The sequence below is a fragment of the Symphodus melops genome (assembly GCF_947650265.1).
Source record: "Symphodus melops genome assembly, chromosome: 11".
In the NCBI taxonomy this organism is placed as follows: domain Eukaryota; kingdom Metazoa; phylum Chordata; class Actinopteri; order Labriformes; family Labridae; genus Symphodus; species Symphodus melops.
In genome coordinates, this window is record NC_136701.1 from 2540502 (window position 1) to 2566515 (window position 26014).

A 26014-nucleotide genomic window follows, 5' to 3' on the forward strand; every position below is an offset into this window, starting at 1 on the left:
ATATAGAAATACGTACATACATGCATACACACACACACACACACACACACATATATATATATGCATATATATAAACATATATAGATGTGTGTATGTATGTATGTATGCATGCATGCATGTATGCATGTATGCATGTTTGTTTGTATGTATGTATGTATGTATGTGTGTGTGTGTGTGTGTATGTATGTATGTATGTATGTAAGAATGCAATTATGTATATATGATACATAGATATAGAGACAAAATTATGTCAATGATATGTGTGTATGTATGTATGTTTATATACACACACACACACATATATATATATATATATATATATATATATATGTGTGTGTGTGTGTGTGTGTGTGTGTGTGTGTGGCAGTTCAAAGAAAAGATTATCTTTTCTTTTTCAGTCCAAAGAAAAGATTATCACATGAACATTTGTGTAGTTGTTGTACTGAGGGTCTGTGAGTTATTATTTGCCATCTGGCGCCCTCTCCTGATCAGAAGCAGGAAACACCACTTGTTGTCCTAACATCACATAATGCATGCAGGTCTGAGATGAAAATGAGTCAGTCCCTGAAGCAGGAGGCGTTCATTTGGCAGGTGGAAACACAGACAAACCACAATTTCCCAGCAGTTAGTGATGAAGCCAACATGTGATTGATGCATGCCGTGCTAAACATAAATCAGAGAGCGCTGCATGAATGCCGTGGTTATTCAGCGTAATGGGAATGTCAATAACTCTTGCATCCTCTGATGAATACACAAGCCCTGTGCCATGATTCACACATGAAGGCTGCTGATGTTTACTGCCCTGTTATTGAGCTAAGCACAGGCCCTCACTTGTCCAAGCAGATGATGCAGAGTGATGCATGATGGGTTTCTCTAGTTTTAACTGTTACCAAGCTATTTTATTAAACGTCTACACACATGGGTGCTGCAGCAGAGAGCTCAGAAATTATGGGTGTTCATCCTGAGGCACGTCAAGAGTATTTTGACAAATGATTTTAGGTGACTCTCTCAAGTAAGAAATCTCAAAAACTTCATAACTTTAAAATTACTCAGGAAGTCTGTAATAAGCTGTTTTATAGTCAAATGTTGTCCTAATTTTGTGACTGATGTTAAATGATCTAAAGGGGAATTAATGACATCATATCAACTCATAAAAACAGCTGATATCTTAATATTGCAAAATCTATATCTTATCTGTTTACCTCTAAATGACCTTCCTACATTCATTAACAAATGCCACATTTCTTAAGTTTAATTGCGAAATGTTCGCTAGCTCAGAAGCCAAGAGCATGTTTCTGTTTTTAAGGCGCGAGGCCAAGTTTGTTGAGTCTCAGTAGATAAATGATATTACACAGAGTACCGCCTTGAGCTGCTTTGGGTCTGCGTCTGTTACGATTAGGTACTATACAAATAAACACGTTTTGATTGTGACATTTGTATAGTCAGCAGTCTAACGCTGTTGAAAAAGAAGCCAGAAGAAATTGACCTTTTAACGAGGATGATTTGTTTTAAACAAAAATGAAGCTCATCATAAGTTCAAGCAGAAAGATGCAGTACTTCATGCAGTCATTCATTCAGATCGCCCCTCTCTCTTTGTACTCGTCCGCTCATCCAAGCAGAGGCATTAACTCTGGTCCCATGTTGCAATCTATGCTCCTCTCTGCGACCCTCCTCCTCATTATTCGTCTCTGTGCCAAATCTTTTGATCTATTTTTAATCCCTATGATGTGATTGTCCTCTCAGTCTTCACATCGTCGTATATTGTGGTTATTTATTGATCTCTTTATAGCCATTGTTCATTTCTTCCTCTAAAAGCCTTTTAAGAATGTTCTGTTTTATCACTTTTATTCTCAAAGACATTTTGTATTTACATTTTGTTCTTTCCCATCCTGTCTGGGCTTCTCTCTGTTTGGTCTCACTGTTCAATATTTATTCTGTCAAAGCACATTAAAAACATCTAGGTGCTATATACAGTAAATAAAGCTCTTCTTTTCCTCTTCTTGTCATTCCTTTGAAGAAAGAACGTTTTGAGGATGTACTTTATATGAATTTATTTGATCCAAAAAATGTATATCCGTTGTCCATTAAAGACTGGTCAAGGGCTGCAAGGTGGGGATTCTTCCATTTCAAAACCTTTTGTACATATTACTTAATTAGAGCCAAAAAAGGTAGTTAAAAATACTTGATTTCAAATTTGAAACCTTAAAGATTCAGGTGAGATCAGAAAGAACGGGTTGTTAGGTAGAGTCCAAAGTTGATCTAGTAGCGCAACAACTTTCAACAAGGGGGAATGGTGTAACATCCCATGTCCGCAGATCGCTCCTGCCACCTGCTTCGAGCACTACTGAGTGTTCAGTGAGTAAGGCAGCAGGCAGCAGGTTCCTCGAGAAAAGTGCATTCAACTTGAAGGTACCTGCTAGTTAGCTCATCACAATCCAGTTTGATACAACGGCTGAGACTGGAGATGGAAGAGCATGGTGATGAATGAAGCCAAGAAGTGATGGCTATGTCTTCACCGATATCATCTCATGTTTAGAAGCTTTACCAGTCAAGTTATCTGTCAAGTTATGCGTCTAATGCAAAAAGTTTTCCCTTCACTGTTTTACACTTTGCTGAACCTTGTGGACATGGGACCTGGACGTGGGTCTTCTTCTGGTTTCTAGTCCAACAAACGCACGTGCTCTGTGATGGGGAGCGAGCCTCGACAGTGAAGTTGCACCAAACAGACTTCCTGTATGATTCTTCAACAGAAACGTTACCTGAGCTCCGTGCATGGAGCTGGAGGATTAAAAGTCCCACAGACAGAGTTAGTACACATTTTTTAATAACATGGCACAATTTACATAACACAAGTTTAAATGAGGAGCATGCTGAAGATTCAGTCGCTTCATTTTTTTTCATTTTTGTACATGATCTAGAAAGACTTCATTTTTTTCCCCTGTACATGGTAAACAGCAAAAAAAGTTTCTCATTGAACAATCTTTTTGCAACACGCGTCGACTAACCACTATGGCTCCGGTGGACATTTTAATGTTGTATTAAAAAACACTGCACGACATGATATCACAGTTTGAAGCGCACAACTAAACCTTCAGTGGACTACTAAAATAGATCTCTGCTCATTAGAAACAAAGTGTCCAGAGTTTAGACTGGCTTTTTTTGTCTTTTGATTTTGTGGGTACAACAACTGAGGAAAGCACTTTGAATACACTGTTTGATCAACGCAAACGATTTCCAAAACGTGAACTTTACACTCCTTCAATCGGGCCGATGTGCTGTCAGGGTGTTTAATGTGCTGCATTCTCCCCAGAACAGGACTGGTGGTAAAAAGTCATGGAAGAATCAGGAGGAGTTTAAACATTTGTGCTGCTGGCTTCTTTCATCTAAAACCCTTTGAAATGTCATCCTTCCATCCTCTGTCTCTCGGATTGTCACCACAATTTATCTTTGACTTAAGCCCATTCTCTTTGCGGTTGAGTCCAAATTGCTCCCTCCGAACCCTGCGTGGTTCAGTTAAATCTGCCTTAAAGTCTGAGTTGTGGAGAGAATACAGCTTTCTGTCCTTCACTGGTGATGGGAAGGCCAGCTTTCAGAAAAAGGGAGCCCAGATACTTGTTGCATAGTTGAGTATGGGGTCTGTGGTGGTACGTTAGTAATCAGCTGCTTTAACCGAATGAATGAAAAGGAAAACTGCAAAAAGCACATTCTGAATAACGGCTGTAAATACTCCTCTATTTACATGTGTTCAAAGTAAAGCTTTCAAAACTCCTTTTGCATATTTGTACCATGATTTTAATCCATACAGAGCAAGCACAGCAACTGTACACATATTCTACACACTTTGCTGTCTCTCAGTGCTGAAGTACCTGTACAATCTGAGCGTTCGATCCTGCTCCACAACGCTGTACAAGAGCCAGGATGAGCACAAAAAGCCAGAGCAAACTGCAAAAAAACCCCTTTGGAAATCAGTTTGTTGTTCTGTGATTATTGTCTTTTTGTAGTTTAATACAAAAACAATTCATGTGTGGGCGTGTCTTAGCCCACATAAGTTATTCACAGCTATGTTACAGTCTGGCTTGGCCCAAAGCTAAGTGCTGGGTGAGTTCAGTGTTAGTGAGGCACAGGGCAGCAGTCTGTGAGGCTCAGCTCACCGCGCCTCAATGTCTTTGTGATTCGGTCTGTCTCTGATATCTGTGCCCAGGGGAGTAGTCCGTCTGGGTGAGCCAGGCCGGGCACCCAGCGTGGGGATAAGAGGGGGCGGGGCACTCAGAGAGGCAGTGGGCGGGGTTTTGTTCAGCATACCATTTTGATGGGCTGCTGCTGCTGCGGCCGCGGCTGCTGCGGCCGCTGCCGTGGGACTGACCCGCGAGTAGTGCATGCCCGGGAGTCCAGGAGCCATGAGGCCCTGGGCGGGATGTGGCAGGTGTCCGTCAAGAGCAGGATGGTGCATTGCAGGGTGGAGGCGACCATGCTCAAAGTCCTCTCGGAGCATGTTGAGGCGCTCTCGCTCCTCCATATGGGCACGTTCCTGCTCCCTCCTGTGCTCCAGGGCCAGCGAGTGGGCGTGTTCTCGGTTAAAGTCATGGGGCTCACGGTCCCTGTAAGAGCGCTCTGCCTCGTACAGACGCGGTGCTGTGAGCCGGTGAAGAGGATCGTTCCTCAGCAGCAGGTCCCTTGCTAAAGGGTCCCGTCTATGGATGTCCAGGCCCCTGTATGGGTCCCTCATGGGGTCCCAGTGGAAGGCGGGGTAAGGGAACCTGTCGGCTCCAGGGATTGGGCTGATACCCATGAAGGGCGCCACCACTCGAGTCCTCTCCAGACTGCTGATGGAGTTGATGGGGTGGACGCCGGCCATGCCCATGGGCATAGGCATGGAGGAGGGAGGGTGGAGATTTGGGGTGGAGGGAGCCTGCTGTGGTGGGTGCTCAATCACCCTCTCTGTTGCTCCCTCCTGCTCCTCCTTCCTCTCCTCCTTCACCTTCACCTCACTGTTCTTCTTCTGGTGCTCGTATGGCAGCTCCACCTTCTTCTCCAGCAGCTCCCTGTTCAGGCCGCTGTTTGGACGTTCAAGGCTGGTCTGCCGGATGTACGGTGACGGCGTCCCCCTGTTGGACACTTTGTCGTCTGACACTCGGCCGTCGAGGATGACCGGCGTGTCCTTGTCGTTGTGCTGGTTGTCTTTGAGCTTGTGGTCGTCTGTGCCGTTGTCTTTCCACGAGTCCGAGTGCTCCCTCTCTCGCTCTTTGGACTTGTTCTCCTTGTCCCTCTGAGGATCTCCAGGAGCAGGCAGGAGGTGGTTCCTGTGGTGCTCAGGAGGCCTACTGTGTCCCAGGAGGCTGATGGGGTTTACAGGGACAGGGGATGGATGGCTCGGATGGCGCTTTTCAACGGAGTCCCTGGGAACAAAGAAGGAAAAGGACACTCCTGTAGTTCAAAAACACAACGTAGGAATGTGTCGTTTTTCATTTTTTAAGACAAACACCACACCCTTCTCTGATCTTGGACTCACACTCGACTTCTCATCTTTGTTAACACCTACCTGTCCTTGTCATCTTTACTGCTCAGTGAGTCCCGTTTGTCAGAGTCTCGGTCCCTCTCGTGCGAGCTGGCTGACGCGCTCCGCTCAGAGTCTCCCGGTTTCAGCCAGGGTGGCGGTGTGGGGAAGGAGGGCGGGGTGCGGTGCAGGCGGTTCCACGGCTCCTGGTGGCCGTTGTTGCCGTTGTTGTTGAAGTGCTGCTGCGCGTTGGGGCCATCTTTATGGCCGAACACCGAGTTGGCAGCTGCTAGGGATTCAACACGCGGAAAAACACGGAAGGACCCAAGTTAAATTTGTATCTCAACAAACTGCTCTGGTGTTCATCAGATAACGTATTATATTCTGTTGCTTAGAGAGCAACAAAAGTATCATCCATCGAGTTAAAACTCACTTAGTGCTGGATTCCCAAGTCCCCCAAAGGCCGATGAACTGAGGGTCCCCAGGCCTCCAAACGACGTAGGTCTACCGAAAGGTTCTGGAGGAACACGAGACATTTTACCACAAACTCCTTCACATCTTCATCTGCTTATTTCACATTAAGATCGACAGTTACTAAACTCAAGGCTCCTCTTACCTAAGTGGGAAGCAGGGGCGAGGAAGTTTCCTGGGTGGTGAGGCGGATGACCGAAAGGACCTGCTGACGGGTGAGTGGGCCCTGAGGAGATTAAACAGAGACATTAACCCTTTATAATCAGATTATAATTGATCTTTTTATTCATATTTTTAACCTCCAGGATGGGTTAGCATTCAGGCCACTAATTAAAGTCCAAGTCATTCGCTGATTGGCGTAAGATTCTTTTAGTCCCAATTGTCATTTTAAAAGCAACACCTTGTTTTTTCTGTTTCTCAGTGCTCATAGCCAAACGGTTGACATAAAAGAAGTCTGTGTATTTTTCGACTGACATTACAGGTCTTGGTGTGATTTCTCCCTCATGGGCGATGGTGTTCTATTTCTGTCTCAGTCCGTTCACGGCTGAACTCAGTAACAATAATCAGAGCGGACAAGTTGACTCGGAGCGGCAGGAATCGACTGCCGTGCGTCAGAGGTCACTGCTGTTAACCATCGATCAATCTTTTCACCCAGAGGTCTGACGCACACTCACCTGCAGCAGAGAAGAGCGTGGCGGGCCTTGCCAAGTCGCTGGGGTGATGGATGGCACCGAAGATGCTCGGGCCCGGAGGTCGACTCAGGAACTCGGGCTTGAGGCCGAAGTCGAGCTTGTGAGGGTCGACCTGCATCTGCTGCTGGAAGACGGCAAACCGACAGAAAGACGCACATGTAAAACCCCCTAAAACAACGAATCTGTGAAGACTTTTTATCTTTTGTATCAGTGATGCAAGGCAGCACACTACAAGTGAGAGAATAACTATGAGGGGTGTATATATGTATATATATATATATATATATATATATATATATATATATATATATATATATATATATATGTATGTTTCTCGCGGTTACTCCCTGTCTGTTCTGAGCCAGATGTTAGTCTGAAATGAGTTTACATGGGAAAAGAGACAACTAAAGTTTAATAAAGTAACCATGAAAATTGATTTAAGGTCAGCGTCAAAGCAAACTAGTCTCCCACAATGCATTGTGCACAGGTGGTGAAAGAGTGCTTATTAAGAAATTAAACTAATCCTGAAGAAATAGCTGCAGGAAGAATTCCGCCCCAGTTTGGTCAATATTTAACAAAGTGTGCGAGTTTGCACAGCTCACATGTGTCATCATTTCTTTAAACACCAACTGTAAAAACAGCAAAACCATAAAGTAAATACAACATTAATGAGAGAGTGTGGAATGAGGACACAGCTAACATCACATTGTGTTAACTGTAGGTTGGGTTCAAAGCAGAGAGAGAGAGAGAGAGAGAGAGAGCGAGAGAAAGAGAGAGAGAGCGAGGGAGAGAGAAAGAGAGAGAGACAGAGAGAGAGAGAGAGAGAGAGAGAGAGAGAAAGAGAGAGAGACAGAGAGAGAGAGAAAGAGAGAGCAAGAGAGAGGGAGAGAGAGAGAGGGAGAGAGAGAGAGAGAGAGAGAGAGAGGGAGAGAGAGGGGGGAGAGAGAGAGAGAGAGAGGGGGGGAGAGAGAGAGAGAGAGAGGGGGAGAGAGCGAGGGAGAGAGAAAGAGAGAGAGCAAGAGAGAGGGAGAGAGAGACAGAGAGAGAGAGAGAGACAGAGAGAGAGAGAGACAGAGAGAGAGAGAGAAAGAGAGAGAGAGAGAGAGAGAGAGAGAGACATAGAGAGAGAGAGAGAGGGAGAGGGAGAGAGCGAGGAAGAGAGAGAGAGAGGGAGAGAGAGAGAGAGAGAGAGAGAGAGAGAGAGAGAGGAGTCAGCTGAGTCCTCACCTTCACTTTCTGTTGGTGATGGTAAATCTGCCAGGCGATATGAACGTGCATTGCACACCACTTCCCTGGTTTCTGTAGAGACAAAAACAAACTTTGTCAGCTCATAAAAGATCAAAAATAGAAGACAGCGTGCAACACTTTACATGTTGAAACGATAAAACACGGTTGGAGTGTGAATAAATTTAAGATCGTTAAACATTTTTCAGTCGGCTCGTTCGTAAAGACTCTCATCAAACGACCACCTTAAATAGACAGACGGCTCGACAGCAGCACACACCTGGTCTTTTAACAGACGACTCATTAGACAGTCAGGATTAGGTGAATCCTAACCCGTTCATGTATTTTTAATGTGGACCCCTTCTTAGTACCCAGGGGCCTTACGTCTGAACTAATTCAGAAGAACACAATCAGACAATAACGGCAACAAATCAAGGAAGCAGCAGACAATAAACTCCCGTATACGTTCGGTTAAATTATTGAATTTTTCAATGTTACTCTGGTGGCTTTTAGCGATGCTAGAGGTGTATATGGTTATACAGAAAACATCTCATTTATCTCCATCCTCTCTCCGCTGCGTTCAAAGATATTCAAACGCAATTGAAGCCGGATAGTGACAGAAAAACTTGCCCTGGAGATTATGATGAGGAGAGCCTGAGAGAGCTGAATCAAGGTCGAGCAATTCTAAAAACTATTTCAACATGTTGGTCATTTGGTCTCTTCTTTCTCATATTACTTTAAGATATGCTGTGTGACAGAGGTACAGTAATAAGGTGTGATTTTATTGGTTCTTTATAAGTAGAAATACTGTAAAGAGCATTTTAAAGGGAAGTCTTTGCACATGCTGAGAACGCGCTGCTCTTCCAAATGAGCTTTGTTGTGGTATAAACTCTTATTCCCTGCCTCCAAGAGCAACCCTCATTTAATTACAGACACTATCTACTCCATTAGCAAAACCCCCTTTATGGCAATATGGCTGTAATTGTCTGTGTGTGTGTGTGTGTGTGTGTGTGTGTGTGTGTGCAGCAGACTCCGCAGGGAGCGAGCACTCACCCTGAGTATTGGCCGAAATGGATCCGTTAGCTACGGGGAGGGAGAGGGAAAAAAAAAGGGTTGAGTTATTTAGCTGTCAATCAAATCTCCTGTAATTGGTCTCAGTGTGAGGCATTCATTATGAACTCAATTAAAATGTTAAAATTTCCCTTTAAAATGAGGCATTTCAGGAGTAATTAACACATGATTGAGTTTAACAAGCCTCCCTCTGCGTGACCCTCTGAAGACAAACCAACACAGAGCGAGCAGCTGAAGGGAAGCCGTTAACACATGCACATTATTGTTGTGTTTAAAAATGTATAACCCGTGTTGTGTTGACTCAACGACTGCTTTAAAGCTCTTTAAAGACCGAGCCGTTTGGAAACAATAAACCAAGTTTTAATTCACTGAGCAATTTAAGTAATCGTGTGAGGTCACGACCACATGACCTTAGCCTCAGACAAAAACATCAGACACACCCTGGACTGTTCACAGGGCTGACGTGTAGAGACAGACCAGGAGCCACACTCACATTCACACCTGAGTCACCAGTTCACCTAACGGCCATGTCTTTGGACTGTGGGAGGGAGAGGAAAGAACCACACACACACACACACACACACACACACACGCACTACATGCAAACTCCACACAAAGAGGCTCCTGTCAGACTGGGATTCAAACCAGGAACCTCCTTGCTGTGAGGCAGCAGCGTCGCCCTCCGCACCGCTGTGCAGCATGATCTTATCAGACAGAGATAATTTATGAGCTAACTGAATGAACAGCAAGAAAGCTGCACGTTCATTTACTGAGCTAAACCAGCGAACACAGGCCTCACTACTATCTACACATAAAAACCTCTACGTGACCACTTGCAGGCTTATGCAACACATATAAAAGTTTACTTTCACACTTCGACTGTTGTTTTGAAGTCTGCATGCGTGTTCAGGCTCACCCTTGGGTCCTTCTGTAAGAACGTGTGTGGGACGGCTCCAGGTCGCGCGGACACATCGAGTGGATTTGAGGTCTAGAGAGCGGCAGGCACAAATCGAAAAACAACATTTTCTGTAAATAACTCCTTCCTGTCAGTTTGTACGTCTGTGTTGTTGTTTTTTCAGGACGTGGGTGTGTGGTTGAGTCCCCGCAGGTCTTACCTTGGGCTGGAAGGCGCCCTGCAGCGAGCCAAAGGGCCCGGTTGGAGGGATGACGGGGGGAAGACCAGACATGGCCGGTGGGTATGAGTGGAAGAGCTGTGGAAGAAAAACGAAAAGGAAGATCAGGCGTGAGGCGGGTTCAGTCCGTCAGTGAAATGCAGGACAACAGCTTCATGAAGCGGTGGAGCGAGATGGAACAAACATGTCAACATCCACTTTGTTTTTGTTTTTTTTCTGAGGATGCTTAGAAGAGGAATTGCCTTCATGTTTCACAAACTGCGAGCTTAAAAAAAAAAATTTAGCTGCTCATTCCCGGTGGATTTAAGGAAGGGGAAAACACTCCTTTGATATGAAAACTAAGATGTTGTAATACAAGCAAAACACATGTAAACCAAACAAGAGCTCAAGGCCTCCATAAAATGTTCCTGTGGAGAAATACTACTCTGTATAATTGTTCTTGTCAATCATATTTGCCTGAGCGAATGCAGGGAGTGTGTTTCTTGTTTCTCTTCGCTTTAATCACAGATGGTGCAACAGAATTATTCAAAGTCAGGCTGCCAGGATGCGTTATTGGAAAAGCTGGAGGATATGCTGTGTGGTTTGAAATGCAACTTGTGTTTCCTTGTGCATCATATTTTTTAAGAAATCAGTTTATTTTACTGAAAGGAAATCGCTGCCGGGTATTTACTGCTTTAATAACAACAACAAGGAAATACTGTAATCTGATGGAGAGCACTGAATAAACAAACGAGCAACATGCTGCAACATCTACAGGATTTTTAGGATATTAGAGTCTTAGAGCAGTTGTGAGATGTTTAAAATATGTAAGTAATGATCAGGAGGAAGCCACTGCTGCAAGCGGACAAATACAAATGAAGAGCATTGAGTTTAATGCAGCAAATGTCTCGCTCTGCGGTAATTTCAACGCACAACAAATTCACCATAACATGCATGCACAATAAATCTTGTGCTCCAAGATTCGAGTGTGCAACACAGATTCATTATTCTGAACATTAGGCAGTGGCTGAAGGGTGAAATGGCACAACTAGGATGCTCACAGTGTCCATTAAGATGCAGATGAACGATTGCATGGACTCTCTCTCTCACATACATGCACACTCTCTCAGAGCTATAACATTAACGAGCATGGGCTGACATTGCATAATGAGCAAGCAAAAGAGTGCTCTGCAGGCACATATTACACAGTATGGAAACTCACACTGTGTCTGTAGAAGGGGTCAACCTTTGTTGGGAATTTGTCAAACTGTGGGAGAAATAAAACACAGCTAAGTACAAAGATAGAGACAACATGATCATCATTTTATATTCATGCACTGAAACAGGGTTGGGCTCTTTCAGGGTCGTTTCAGGACGACACAAAACTCATCACAAACGGTATTTTAGGGCTAGAACGGTTACTTTTGGGATTATGATTGAAGATTTCAAATGTCAGCCGGAATTCAAAGTTCAACCACTTCCCCAAAACCAGCCTGTTTTCATCCTCCCCTTTTTGTGTGATCATCTGAAGACCTTGTAAACTAGCGTGGATTCTGCGTCTCATTTGGTTTTCTTTTAGTGGTGCAGCGCGGGCTCAGGGCGAACATTTCCCCAGTCAAGACTAAACACTGCAGCCATAAAGAGGCTTTTTATGGCCTCATTAGCTGTCAGAGGCCTCGCCATGCTGCCTTTGAGGCATCATCAGAGCCAAGTGAACCCTCCGTGGGCCAGGCAGTTAAGAGTGTGTGTGTGTGTGTGTGTGTGTGAGGGCGTGTGTGAGTTTTAGGTCCAGCCACCCCATTGCCTGTGGGCTCCCCTGACAAACAGCGGAGCTCTTAACGCAAAGCATTTGCCAGTAATAAAAAACCCCCAAACGGGACCCAAATGACGTCATTAAATTGAGAATGAATTAAGCGTATTATGCTCTGAGTGCTGGCTCTGAAGTTAGCATGCTTTAGGCGAGTTATTGCCAATTTAGAAAATAGCAGCGACTCAGGTCTTGAGTCCAAGAGTTTGCCAGAAAACACTTGAAAGGCTTTCTGGGAGAATAAAGACGTCTTTGTTGCGTGGACGGACGTGGTCATCTTTGAAATGCTGCCACAGAAAAACTTGCAAGTCTAGCGAGTGTTGCTGCTCACGCACATGTTAAACAGTGTGAAATCTTCAGTCTCACGAGTACAGTACAAGGTGCCAGGCCCGCCCACTCTAACACACAAACAATTCATAAGAAGATAGTTAAAGAAGAAAAAAATCCCCAGTTCAGGGGTGCTCTACTTATCCTCACATTTCTGGCAGGGGTACGCACCATGGGCGGTGCTGGGGTGGGCATGATGGCGTGGGGGAAGGGCGTGAAGGTGTGCTGGTGGGTGTGCTGGTGGGTGTGTTGGTGCTGATGCTGGTGCTGATGCTGATGCTGGTGGAACTCAGTGCGCAGGTAGGGCGGAGGGCCGAGCGAGGCGCCGCGATCGGCGCTCTGAGAGGCCAGGAAACGAGTGTTGAGCTCCTGACGCAGAATGTCTTGCTCTGGAGAAATAAAGGAAAGGAGAAAAGATGAGAGCTGAGAAAGGTGACATTTAAGAGTTTGTAAGCAACAAAGACGACAGAACTCAGACTGTCGTGTCAAATCAACGTGACGTCAACAAGCTGTTTAGGAAAACCACAAACTCGCTACAAACTTGACCATAGTTTGTGAATGTGTCAGAATGCACTGAACATCTGTCTCCCTGAATGACACGTTCAATCACAGACACCTGAAACATTCCCCACGTTATCTGTCATTTTATTCTAATGGGAACTATAAAGGCAGAAGTTACCATCATGCTGTGTGAGAGAAGACTTGAACCATCATTCAATCAAAAGGAAAACATTTACTGTTGTAAGAAATTAATACTAAAGCACTCTTAGTTTTTTCATCTGTTTGCATAAAATTGGACAACTTTTTTAAACCAGTCTAAATAAAAAAAACAAGATAAAGTCATGCGGCACTATTGGCTCAACATTTTCAATGAGAAGCTTCATTTCTTATATTTGCAGTCTATGGTTTCTTCCTTCATATTGGCAGTTTTTTAAATTACTTATTTTAGGCTGTGAGGTCAGAGGTTCAAGTTTTTAGAGAAAACACAAAAGTCTACATTTTCTCTTAATTCAGTAAAACTGAACTATTCCTTTTGTCAGAAGCAGCTCAGAAACCAAGCGAAGGAGCCTTTAATCCACTGTGAGAACAAAGTATGCCATCACAGTAAAAAAAGAAAAGAAAAGAAAAAGAAACGGTCAGGAAATGGCTCCAATTTTCAGCATGTCATTTTGAATTAAGGCAAGGCTCAGGCTGATTAGAGCTGCCTGACTGCTGAAGCTGTCAAACGCTGTGATTTGATACACTACAGCCCCTCTGAGACTACAACATCTGTTGTTCTAATAACCTCTGTGCAGCCCTGTGGAGAAAGAATGGATTTCAAGTAATCACTGGCTTTTCTTCTAAATCCAACAGAACCTGCCCTGAGAGATTACATCTCCTCCTGAGTAACCTTATCCTTCCTATTCCACCGTGGCTCACTACAATATTTTCAGCATTAATTTTCAGGTTTTATTGAGCCAGGAGGTGGGGGAGGTAGGGGGGGTGGAATTTGCTCTTCATAAAAATTTCATTAGTATCTTTTGAACAACATCCAGCTCGCTCTGTCCCATATTGACCACATTGATTTTCTTGCACATGAACGCCATTCCAGGTGTAAATGGAAGTTGTGGGAACGCCGCTTAATGTGAGCCCCTCCTCCTCCTCCTCCTCTCTTCACACTGACCCTGACATTTAGCTCGACACCACTGCAAGGAAATGTGCACAGGGTCTATAATGGCTTCTGCTATGTGGCCTGACATGCTGGTGGATATTACTGGTGTGGCAGTCGATCAATCAGAGCATGATGGACTGAGTGTGAACTTGAGCTGTCCACACGCCCATAAACATACAAAACCCCGGGCATGCAGTACATGTGGAATATCTTGTTTGTATCTTTAAATAATTACCATGGTAACGGTCTGTCCGTTCATCTGTCTCTGCACATCAAACGCTTTTATATCAAATTCTGCTCTCGAATGATTCCTCTCGCACTTCTCATATGTCTTGATGTGACACTGGATAAAAAAGGACCTCCCTGTACCTTCTCCTTATGCACAGCCACTGCGTCTGTGCACCTGGATGACGGCTCGAACACATAAAGGATCTTCATATACCACTTAGTGGCGAGTAGGCGCGCCGTCTACAAGCTCAGCTTCCACACTAACGTATGCTACTCATTCACGTTGCTGTTTTTGGCGTTTTCCTTTATCAGAGAAAACATGAAAGAGAGAAAGACGACATCTTGTCTCAGGTGAAGAGAAAGTGACGCTATCTATTTAAATTGCTCTGATTTGAAAACATGTGGCTGCTGCCTGCTGGAGTGAGGAACTCTCTGTAATATCTCTTACGCCTTTTGGGAGCTTTATTCAGCTGTGAGTGTGAGCTAGAACGAGTCATCGATAAGTGCAATCCCCTGCCTCACCAGTTGGGGGCAAGAATGAATTCTGTTTGTTCCTTTGTCTCTTCCTGTTTTGTTTTCATTATTCCTTGTAAATGTTCACATGCAGTGTTTCTTTGTACCTCATAAAAGACCTTTGTCCCGCTGCTGTCGTGCTTTAAAAACATGTTTGCTTAATTGACTGATTCATTGATGTTTACCAGAGTAGGCACTCCCAGCAGCAGGATGTCCGGGAACTGGCAGGGTGCTAGACGTTAGTGGCGGTGGTGGAGGCAAGGCCGCTGGAGGAGCGAACATATTGGGGTGATGAGGGTGTGGCGAGGACTGCAAGGCAGGCGGGAAGCTGTGGGGGCCACTCTGGTTCGCCGCCAGGGGCAGGGGGAAAGTGGAGGCTGCTGCCGCGGCCGCCACAGGAGGAGGCGGGTGGTGGGGGAGGTGCAGGGAGGGAGTAGGGGGCCCTTGGGGCTTGGTGCCTGGGGTGCTGCTCCTGCTGCTGCTGTGAAGAAAGAGGGAGAAGAAAAAAAAAGGCGAGATTGAGAAAGGAGCCACGTTAAGCCAGGCGTGATCAGAGAAAATTAACACTTGTTCCTCCACATCTCCTCGTCTCCATCTGCTCCGACGTGCAATTCCCAGCACACTCTTTTCACACCTCGACTGTCCTCCATTAACAGACGCCTCCCTGCCTCTCCCTAGTGCTTCACAGAATCCAGGGCAAACATGATCCGCGAAAAACACCACATTCACAACACCCTTGCATGCAAATAAACCACCGCTGGCAAGCAGAACAGAACGAGCATCTGTCTTTGAACAGCTTCTGTTAAGGCACTTCCTCCACAGCCAGGTAGTGAACATGTGCATCGGAAATGGGACGAGAGGCAGAGAGGGTGTGTGTAAGCAAACAGTGTTTTGTAGTGTGTGTGGGTTTTCCCCGGGGGCAGTCGCAGAGCCTGCGTCTCCACAGCTCTGTGCACTAAGCCTAAAAGCTCATTTGCAGCGCTCGCTCTTTGCTGCGGGCCCCGGCCGTGATTATTCACAGAGGGTGCCAGGCTCTGCTGGTGCACTGGCAGACTGCTGGAACTGGCACTGGCAGAGGGAGGCCACGCCAAGTCTGAGAGCCTGAGAGGGAAGGCTGTTGTTGGAGACTGAATGGGCTTTGAAGGAGCTATCCTAGAGTCCAGCATTAATGGAGAGAGCTTCTCAACACACACACACACACAAACACAAACACAGGACACGGCTTCTTGCTTCATTGTTGTCAAGTCGAACCTTTTGCACTTTGTAATAAATATGAGCAAGCGGGAGCAGACGTTAGTGTTTATACTACTTGTAATGTCGAATCTTAAGAGTATCTTCAAATGCAAAAAAATCCCTGAAATATGTAAGACTAAAAGAAAACTAAGTGAAGTTTTGTCGGTCCTCGACTACACGAGGAGAGGGAAGACAGAAGTCTGAGTTCTCTGCTCGCGTTGTAGTTCTCCAAATGAAGACCACTTTTTGAAGGTTTCAGAATCACAGTCTGTCTCGTCTCAGACTGGGCAGACTCCGTATTTTAAATGTTGGACAATCACTGAGAGGATATTTGTCGACGTCATAACTCTGATTGGAAGGAAATTGCCTCTTTCTAAAAGAACAAAAAAAAACTTCAATGAATATGCAGTTTGACTTTTTATCCCCTGGTTACCGCAGCAACCGTCTAAGTGAGTGACACGTGCGCTACACACAAGATGAGGATTTTTTTTTGCTCTTGCTTGGTCTTGGTCTTGACTGGGTCTTAACCCCTAAATGTCTTGGTCTTGGTCTTGACTGGGTCTTAACCCCTAAATGTCTTGGTCTTGGTCTTGACTGGGTCTTAACCCCTAAATGTCTTGGTCTTGGTCTTGACTGGGTCTTAACCCCTAAATGTCTTGGTCTTGGTCTTGACTGGGTCTTAACCCCTAAATGTCTTGGTCTTGGTTAGTGTGGTCTTGACTACACCATTCCCTGCTGTTGTTCCGTTTATGTTGTAATTTCATTCTTCTAGATCGATTGAGGTTGGTCATTTTTCAGAGAGTTATTATTGTGAATATTGTCTTTGATAATGTTATATTTGAACATGGGATATTAATGGCTTCCGAAAGTACTTTTTTTTTTTTTTAAAGGAAGGAAAAACACAGCTTTTACCGTGTGCTCACCGCATGTTCTTTTACATAAATAACCTTTCCTTTGTAAAATAAAAAAACACACCCTAATGGGAGTGAGTCAAGGTTGCACCAAACTCTCTCACACACTGCTGCTGTAACTGATGAGGGGCGGAATCCTTATATATATATATATATATATATATATATATATATATACATACAGCCTCCATGATAATGTGGGTGGCTAATAAATCACAGCCACTCAGAGCGCTCTGTGGCCCTTTTTATTCGCTTGTTAATAATCAGTGCTGCTGTTTGGCTCGGGGACTTGAAGCTCTCCCTGATAGCAATTTACATACTGATCGGGCATCAGGCGCACTTTCAGCTCGAGAGACATTCTAGTATTTTCAAGTGTGTGTGAATATGGAGGTTTGTCGGTTCTGCACTGCACACAATTTTCTGCATCAGAGCGCATGAGGACATGAGAGACGTGACTGTTTTTAGTAATAAACTCGTTTGTGGCTGTGTGGGGATTTTTTCTTACCTGTGACCGTTAAGGTTGAGGCCGTTGTAGGCAGAAAGAGGCCGAGGGTGGCAGCGTGATGGGGGCCGGTGGGGCCCTCCTTGACTGGGGTGCTGCTGGTGAGGGTGGTGGCTGGGGAGGGCAGGGGATGGAGGGTGTGGGTGGAGGCTTGGCGTTGGCGGAGGACGGGGGTGGGACAACAGTTCAGGCTGGTGCTGGGGCCGGGGAGGGGGGGGGCGGCGAGGGCTCTTGGCCCTGGGCGAGAGGCAGGGCTGCGGGCGTCTGAGGCCTGGGAAGAGCCTCTGAGCGTGGGGGCAGGTGTGTGGAGGCCGGGGCCTGGGAGGGGCCGTTTTTCTGGGTCCGAAGAGGGGACAGGGGCTGGGGGACAGAAGGCTGAAGAGGCTGCGGAGGCGGGGGTGGGAGCGGGGTCAGGGGCAGGGGCAGGGGCAGGGGGAGGGCTTGGGGTGGCAGAGGTTTGCTGGGGATGCTGGATGCAGGGGGTTGCGGGTCCTTGCAGCTCTCCTGGCTCCTCTCCTGACTGCGCTCTAGGCCTGACACCTTGTGGAGGCCGGGGCCGTGAGGCTCCTGGCTGCCATTGGTGGAGAGCACGTGGAGGCCAAAATCTGGAACTGAGAAAACAAAAAGAGAAAACAGAGTGAATAATCTTTAAATATAATACTTACATCCTAGCATGAGGTGCACAACAACAAAACAAAACAGAAACACAAAAAACAATTCCAAGAAAACAAATCAGCTGCTCCAACATTGTTCATTGATTTGGATCTAACAGAACTGCACAGCTCCAACAAAGACTGAGCATATAAATATGAGCGCTACAGGCCTTTGTAAACTCCTGACATGCTCAGTGTGTGCTCTTTGAGCTGACATGCGCCCCCTAAAACTGACACACGCACACGCACACACACACGCACACACACACACAAATCTTTTCCTTCTGTTCCCTCCATGAGGCCACGCCCTGCTGGGGTTTGAAGCCTTCAGCACCGTCCCCGGGGACAAACGACACAGCTGAAACGTGTTTTTCTCCTTCAGACTAAATCATGTTGTGTCAAACTATAAACCCTCCTCACCTTTGTTTCAAGGTTATTTTTTTTCTGGATGACAGAACATCGATTTGCAGGACAAATTAGACGAGCTGCAGTGAGATTCGTTAATGAGGATTGAAAACAGGACTTTTAAATGCAGAGAACAACAACAAGTAGAAGCACACAGATTCAAGGTAAAATGTTGGATTTACATGACTGTACAGTGATTCTTTGATAACATTCAAAGTGTTGTTTGGACTCCCGTTACATATTAAAAGGAAGTTCCATTAAAAGATTAATTGTAACATGTAAGATTTAGTACAGGCGCACATTTAGACAACATGAGGATTAATGACTTGCCCCAAGAGGCTTGGCTGGACTCCATTATGCCCAAAGTGTGAATTAATCCTAAGAAAGAATAATAACTGCTGTACAATGTTACATTCACACAGAACAATAGCTAATAAGCTCTGTCCGGGGTATTTCTCTGCAGGGACCTCCTCCTACAGAACAAAGTGCTCAGACATCAGCAGTCAGCTCGCTCGAGAGGCAGAGAGGCTCATGGGGGATGACAGTGCATACATAAACTGTAATTAACTCTCCCCGGGCCTCAGAGGGGGTTAAGGGCAAGAGAAAGGACTCCTCTTCATCCTCCTCCTCAGGGAAGCCAGCTAAATCCTTTACCTGCCAAAGAGGTGTAGATGGGACCCAGTTCCCTTTGGGCTGAGACAGCAGGCTGTCACAGCGGGCCTCCGTCTCCCTCCTGACTGACTCCCCCGGGAGCAGGCTGAGCTGACAGGGCTCGAACACTCTCTCTGTCCATTAGCATTAAAATGCTTAGTGGGGTATAAGCAACACCAGGTGCATGTGATATTGTAGTGAAGGGTCAGCGGAGTTAATTCCTGATGCCAGATCACAATCAATGTCTACAATAACAGATATTGAGTCCTGACTGTGTGTGTGAGAGATCACAGTGACATCTGTCAGCGGACAACGAGTACACGAGTTTGCAATGTTGAATGTGAATGAGTCTATGGGCGAACACAAAGACGGGACGTCCCCTCACAATGCAGCTAAAGTACATAGAAACTGTATCTACAGAAAAACACACCCCTGTTCAAAATGCTCAACAATTTATCGTAAGCTTGTTCAGATGATGACATCATGCTAAGGGTCAACTCTTGTGTTAAAATGTAGTTACTGCTGTGTGGGTCAGGTTTGCAAGTAAACGTTAAAAATCTGACAATTAAAAAAAATCATGTAATGCTTCCCCAGTGACCAGCAATAAAAAGGGGATGTAAACATAAAATAACCATAATAAGCCATGATTCCAGACAAGACAAAATATTTGCAAACTCATTAGCTCCAACACGACAGCTAACTCAAGCACTGAACTATTTCTTTCTACTTCTTCATGTTGCAAGATTGATGATTTAAGAGATGTGTCCTAAAGCTGTTGCTAACATAGAACATTAGAAATCTAACCACATGCAAACACTTCATTGTGACATTAAATTGCATTTGAGCTTCCCACCCTGAGTGTGACCTTCGAGTAAAATGTTGCTTCTAAAGATGGGAAATGATCAAGAAAGCCTAGCAGCCATTAAATCCATCTCCCTCGCCCGTGTCAATCTCGTCCACTCACAAATGCATTTACAGGCGGAGAGAAAGAGAGAGAGACTGCTGCTGGCAAACAACTCCACCGTGGCAGACGGGGAGAGCAGAAAATCCCAATTCTCAAGCCTCCCGCTGCACCTCTCAGTCCCCGAGGTCCACAGCTTGTTTTGAGAATGTGCTAACACGCTAAAAAGAAGGTGTCTATTCTGGTCATAATGAAGACTCCAGGGCCGGGTGGAGCGGGGAGGAAGAAGAGAAGAGCATACACCAGCTCCTCTCCCACGAGGGTTCATTTGTCAGTCTTCTTCATCCCTGGAAACAAATAAGCGCAATTCCCGATCGAGTTACTCAAGAAATATGGAGCTCTGCTACTTTTCAACGTTTCACCAGTTTTCTGGTTTTATAACTAGTACGTGTTGCTTGTTCGAGCTTTGGAGAGGAGAATGAGGCCTGTGGGTTAGTCTGGGCGGCAAAAAGCTAGAGGGCGGATTAAAGAGGTGAAAGGGGTACACGAGGGTCAGCTGCATGTGTGTGTGTGTGTGTGTGTGTGTGCAGGAAAGCCGTTCATTAAGGCTGGATGTCAGGGGACCCCGAGAGGAGCTTAGGGGGATAACTCATTATCCCAGGGTGAGCCGTCTCCTGCTCGCAGTGCTTTAGCTGCACACCAGCTCCACTCCTGATTTGTATCTCCCTACATGGTTAAAGCTACACCGCAGCATGTGATCATTAGTAGAAGGGTAAACTCTGTTCTCTGAGAAGGGAGTGGAATGGAGCAGTGCAACATTTACACGCGTGTAAGGTTTACATGCATTGACCGACGTATACACCGATTCCTCAAAAAACATAAAAATCACCTTGATTGGCGGTTTTTAATTGGGGCAATGAAACGTTTACCTTTTACTTTCCCCATGACCAAACAGTTTCCTGAACAGGAGGAGCAACAGGCTAGCTAGCTAGCTAGCATGTAAGCATCTCATTCTTGCTTAGCCTGTTGTGCAAGCGTTCACTCCCCACACTTGTTCTTGGAGTTCAAATCACGCTGAAGTCTCCCACAGATTCACAGTCTGCCAAACATGGATTGGACAACGTTTCACACAATTGTGATTTAAAGAAAAAAAAAAAAAAATTCTTTTATAATTGTGAACTTGTTTAACACATTGTTCTGAAGAGGCAGAGAGAGAGAGAGACGGACAAAACAAGAAGGCACACACTCAGGTACAAGTCAAAAGAAGGGGAAGGAGAGAAGGGTCCATGTATGGTTAGAAAGGCTGACAGGCAGATCACGTCCTCCCCATGTTCTGCAGCTTCTCCACCTCGTGGGATCGAGGCTGCTAGCGTGTTTTCGTCTCATGTTACTTCAGCATCATTGACTGCTGTTAATCCCAATCACTTTCTTCAACAAGCCTTCCAGTTTAAGGAACATCTCTGACGTGCACAAACAAATGGCACCCTGCGGACGGTTTCTTTGAAGGATAAAATCCCCTCATGTATTTCCACACGACGTGCCAGACTTCTTTTGGCTTTATTCATGATCCATGTTTCATCTCACCTTTGTTATTTCTGTCCTGCAAAGGACAACAGCTCATTAGCACCACACAGCTGTATTTACTGTTAGCAGTTTTAATTGTGCTGCTTCTATAACAACCAGCCTGCAGGGTTAATAGTCCCTGTGTATTTGTGGCTTAATCGACCTTCACCACTGAGGTGTTTGGATTGTTGCAGCCATGTGTGAGACAAACCTTTAAACCCATCTTTGCACAGCGCTGTGATCCACAGAGGGAGAGACAGCAGGCCTGGCAAAGTGAGCTGCAGAGCATTAGGAAGTTTATTGTGGTGTTGGGCCCTGGCTGCAGAGCATAAGGAGATTCATTTAGCCTATTATATTTCAATGTCATCCCTGGATACAGCCTGGCCCATATAAATGATTAGCAAACAAGTGCCAACAACATCAGCTATTACAAGTGTGACTGGCAGAACCTTTCCTTCTGAAAAACACATTAGCGCCCGACTCTGGCCAAAACGACTTCATTGCTCTCTCTCTCTCTCTCTCTCTGTCATGTGAGTGTGGGTGGATATGACAGCCTACACCCAGGCCTGAATACATCCTGACAAATTGATGGCTGTTGAGACCTCTGGGACATCTCAAGCCTTCGCCTCCTGCCGTCAGCCATCCTCCTCGAAATAGAGCCCCGATGTCTTCTGAACCTTCACACTCATTTATGGGATTTCATGCAGTCAGGGGTCGCATAGCTGCAATCACACTAAACCAACAAGCTAACACATAGCCGGAGCCACGAGACGCGACAGCTGTAGGTGTTGTGCACTCAGCTCAAAAATGAAAGAGGGTTCAACTGATACATACAAGCGCAACCTATGGTCAAACAACAGAAATAGGACTCTGTAATAGGGCTGGCAAGAAAAAAAAAGTGAAATAGTTTAATGAAACTGACATGCAGATAATGTGATCTTTAAAGGGCATTACGATGACTGTGTAAAATTGATCAATATTGTTTGTTGTTTGGTTTGTGTTGTTGCCTGGTTTCAAGTTGTTGCCATCAGGGATTTTGTCTGCCAACCTGTCAGTGCTTGTGACCTGAGTTAACCGTGGACACAGCAGGAACAAAGATAGTAACCGATAATGCCCAGAACAATGGCAGTCCTTCCTCCGTCAACATCGCTGATCTGCATTCTCTGCATGCTTGTCTGCTTGTTGTGAATGCAGTCGCTGCACTGTGGACGGTGACAGCTGTGTCACTGTTGAGAGCGTGAAGGAAAACAGGTGCGAGCAGTCAGGGTGGAGCAGCAGGTCAGCAGGGATCGCAGCTCGCTCTGCATCATGCACCGTGGTCTGAGGGGCAAAAGATGATGCAATGACAGGTAAGCTGTGTGTGCAGAGTGCAGGTCCGACCTCAAACACAACCGTGCTACAACTTAAGCTGTTAATACGGTCATGAGGGGGGGAGACAAGCAAGGGTTTGATTGTCTTTCTGTGCTGTTTATATACTCTATGGCTGCAAAAGAAATGGAAATGTGCAAACATCCATAGAAACAGAACCGGATCCTTTGCACCACAACCTCATCAGGAGTTGTTGTAGGAGTACTGTTTACCACTAATCACCTTCTTCTTCTAACATTTATGTTCTAGCTCAATCTAAAGCTGATGTCAAACGGGGCGATTATTATTTTTTATTATTATTGGTCCAAATCAGAACTGGAAACACTGGATTAAACATTCAGAGGTGAACAAGTAGCTTTCATCTATCCTGAGGGGAACAGATGTTTGTACTCCAAACCAGAGATGCCAACCTGATGTTGCATCAGAGGAAAAACACATAGGACTATCGAGCAATCAACAGAATCCTCTTCTGTAGACCGGGGTCCATTTTCAGACCTTGAGAAGTAGAAAAGATGTGCTGATAATTCTGCTGTCCATGGAGCGCTGCCGCCATGCTGTAGCTAAACAAAGAATAATAATCAGCATGTGAATATTCTGTCGAAAATGATATAATGGACAACAGTGTTTGTACTAAAGCATTGTGGATTTGGATGAGCAAATGAGTTTCTCTTTTGATTGGCAGTCTTAAAGCTCTGCCCTGGCAGCGCCACGCTTGATGTGAAGGAGATGGAAAATGTAGCTCGGTGAACTTACTACGAGAACTTTCAAAGAGGAAGCAGTGACAACTGCAAACCCAGAGCTGTCAGTCATGGCTGACAAGAGAGGCTTCGAGTTCCACTCACACGCCGTCGCCTCTGCATCTCGCTCTGTGTCTTCACGAGGCGTCTTCTGTCCCACTCCCTGATGTGACGCAGCGAGCAGACTCAGGCCTAAACCTCTCTTTGCTCACATCGGCCCTCCAGAGGTAACAGATTTACCAAACTCCCGCTGAGGTGGAGCATTTTTCTGATACCTGCATCATGATTCTGGCGGAGATTCGTTTGTTGTGAGGATATTCAGACTGTGTTCTGACAATGTTGGTGTTGCTAGGAGGGTTTTTTCTGCTCTTTGCTTTGTCTTCTCTCTGCACACATCATCATCCTGCTTCTCCTCGGAAAACAGAAAAATAAACCGTGAGGGAGCGACTGTTTGCACAAGTTGAATCAATTAAAGCACACACTGTGCTGAGCCAGAATTTCCTGGTCCTCATTGAGAATTCAATCTTCGCTTTGGTGTGTCTCAGTAAACATTCATTATAATCAGGATCTCCCTCCGTACTGGACTGGGCGTCCAGAAGCTTACGGAATAAAATCCACCCCTCAAAATATATTCACAGTCTCCAGTAATTCAGATGTTTTAAAAGAAAATGTTCCCTCAGGCCTGAGTCTGGAAACCATTACATCCCTTAAAAGAAAATAAAGGAATACTGTGCAAACTGGCTTTTCTTCTATCTCCATATTTAGTTTGACAACAAAATTAGAGTTGCAATTGAGCAGCAAGTGTTGACAGTGTCTAACCTCAGCAGCGGTTAAGACAGCATATGCTCCCTGAAGAGCTCCTCGGTGAGTGACTGCGCACTGTTTATTTGTTCTTAATGAAGCCTGCAGTCGCATTAATGGCAGACATCTTTAACAGATCTCCCTCCCACACAGACGAGAACAATAAACAGCAGGCCGACAAGTTTCTGTCAGAGCTCACTCTCACTCGCCTGCACACGCTCGTAAAGGCTTCGGCTTCACCGGGCCAAAACACAACACACTGTCTTTTACTTTGTTTGTTCTTCCATGTGTTTGTGTCTTTACAACAAACTTCACAGCTTATTAGACACAGCTGCACGCTGTAAATGAGTCTGATAACAAGTCTTTCACTAAGTACTGCCTGTGTGAAACTAACAATGTTCACACACTTTGTCTTCCTCCTCCTTCTCTCGCTCAAATCACCTGGAGGACTGAAGAGGCATGTCGTCGATTGGGGCCTTTCTTCGACTGCCTAATTTCATGTTTTCTACTGTGGTGCATTTACAAAAATCACAGGTTGCAAAAGGGGTAAAAACTGTCGCTTACATGCTTCCAGCCGAGGCGGATATTTACGCTTCTGTTAAGACTTGCTTGCAATGTGCAATGTTAGGCCAATGTTACGTGCAGAGGGAGAACAGCTGGGTGAAGCTGATCCTCCCCAGAACGAGCCATCAGAAAGTAACCGAAGCATAAAAGTTTGGAAACTGTGGCAATGTGTAAAGTCAGTGTGAAACAACGTGCATGAGAAGCTCTCACTGATAAAAATATGACGCCATTGTGTCCGCAAGATATACTACAAGGATGAATCTTTATGAGACAGTGAGGCACCAAGCATCTCAACAGACATTAAACTTTAAATGAGAAGTTTTGCTTAAGAACGGGCCTCTCTGTGTCTGTGATGTCAAACGCGACAGCCTTCATTTTGATGTGTCGAATGTTGCTGAGTCGAAGAACAGCGACTTGCACCTCGGTCAGCTGGTGTCAGCTCACAGAGAAGCTGAAACCCTGTGTGGGTAAAGTTAGCTGGGGAAGCTTTCTCCCTGATCTCATCACCAAAGCCTCCTGAGAATCTACAGTCTATTAGCTCCTTACCGCCCCCCCCCCTCCCTTTAGCTCTGAAGACTTTAACAGCATTAGCTGCTCTTAGACAGTAACAGCACACTCTGTGATACCCCCCTAGAGTCTCCAGAGTGTCGGAGCACCTTACAGCAATGAGTTCACAGCTCACAGGCATTCGTGTTGGACATGCTCCAGATGAGAGCTCAGGGCGTCGGAGGCCTGACAATGATGGACGCTCCCCTGCTGGCTCTCACAGACCCTCCGTCATGTCAGCAGCTCTCTAAAGCTGGAGCCCAGAGAGGTGTTGGGTTACACAACCTGGACCCCCCCCCCCTCTGTGTGGAGGGTCTTGGACTGGAGCTGTTTTATTAGTGCTCGACTCCCAGGGGTGGGCTGGAGAATGGGAGTGGGAAGCGAAACAGAAATAAAGGTGTGGGTTAAGGAAAGGAGATAAGTTTAGCAGGCCAACTATTCCGGCTGCGAGAGCGCGACATGTGGAGTCTTCCAGTGAGAATACCAGCTTGTGCTCCCACAGCAGCACAGCAAGTGGTGCGAGAAAGAAAGAGGCCGAGAGCAGGACGGAGGTTACATCGTTGTTATATGTCGTGCCCGTCTCATTTGC

General features: G+C 45.6%; 1 protein-coding gene across 1 annotated transcript in view; it reads right to left on the minus strand.

Annotated features, from left to right (window-relative positions):
- Positions 1-2802: 2802 nt before the first annotated feature.
- The window catches only part of auts2a (activator of transcription and developmental regulator AUTS2 a), a 441093-nt gene continuing 417881 nt past the window's right edge, over positions 2803-26014 (minus strand). Inside the window, 14 exon segments of the mRNA XM_079356142.1 lie at positions 2803-5396; positions 5540-5783; positions 5928-6011; positions 6111-6191; positions 6640-6781; positions 7885-7956; positions 8935-8964; positions 9869-9940; positions 10068-10163; positions 11287-11331; positions 12349-12587; positions 14776-15071; positions 17240-17454; positions 17456-17847. Coding sequence (XP_079212268.1) covers positions 4148-5396; positions 5540-5783; positions 5928-6011; positions 6111-6191; positions 6640-6781; positions 7885-7956; positions 8935-8964; positions 9869-9940; positions 10068-10163; positions 11287-11331; positions 12349-12587; positions 14776-15071; positions 17240-17454; positions 17456-17847 — 3257 coding nt within the window. The 3' untranslated portion in view covers positions 2803-4147.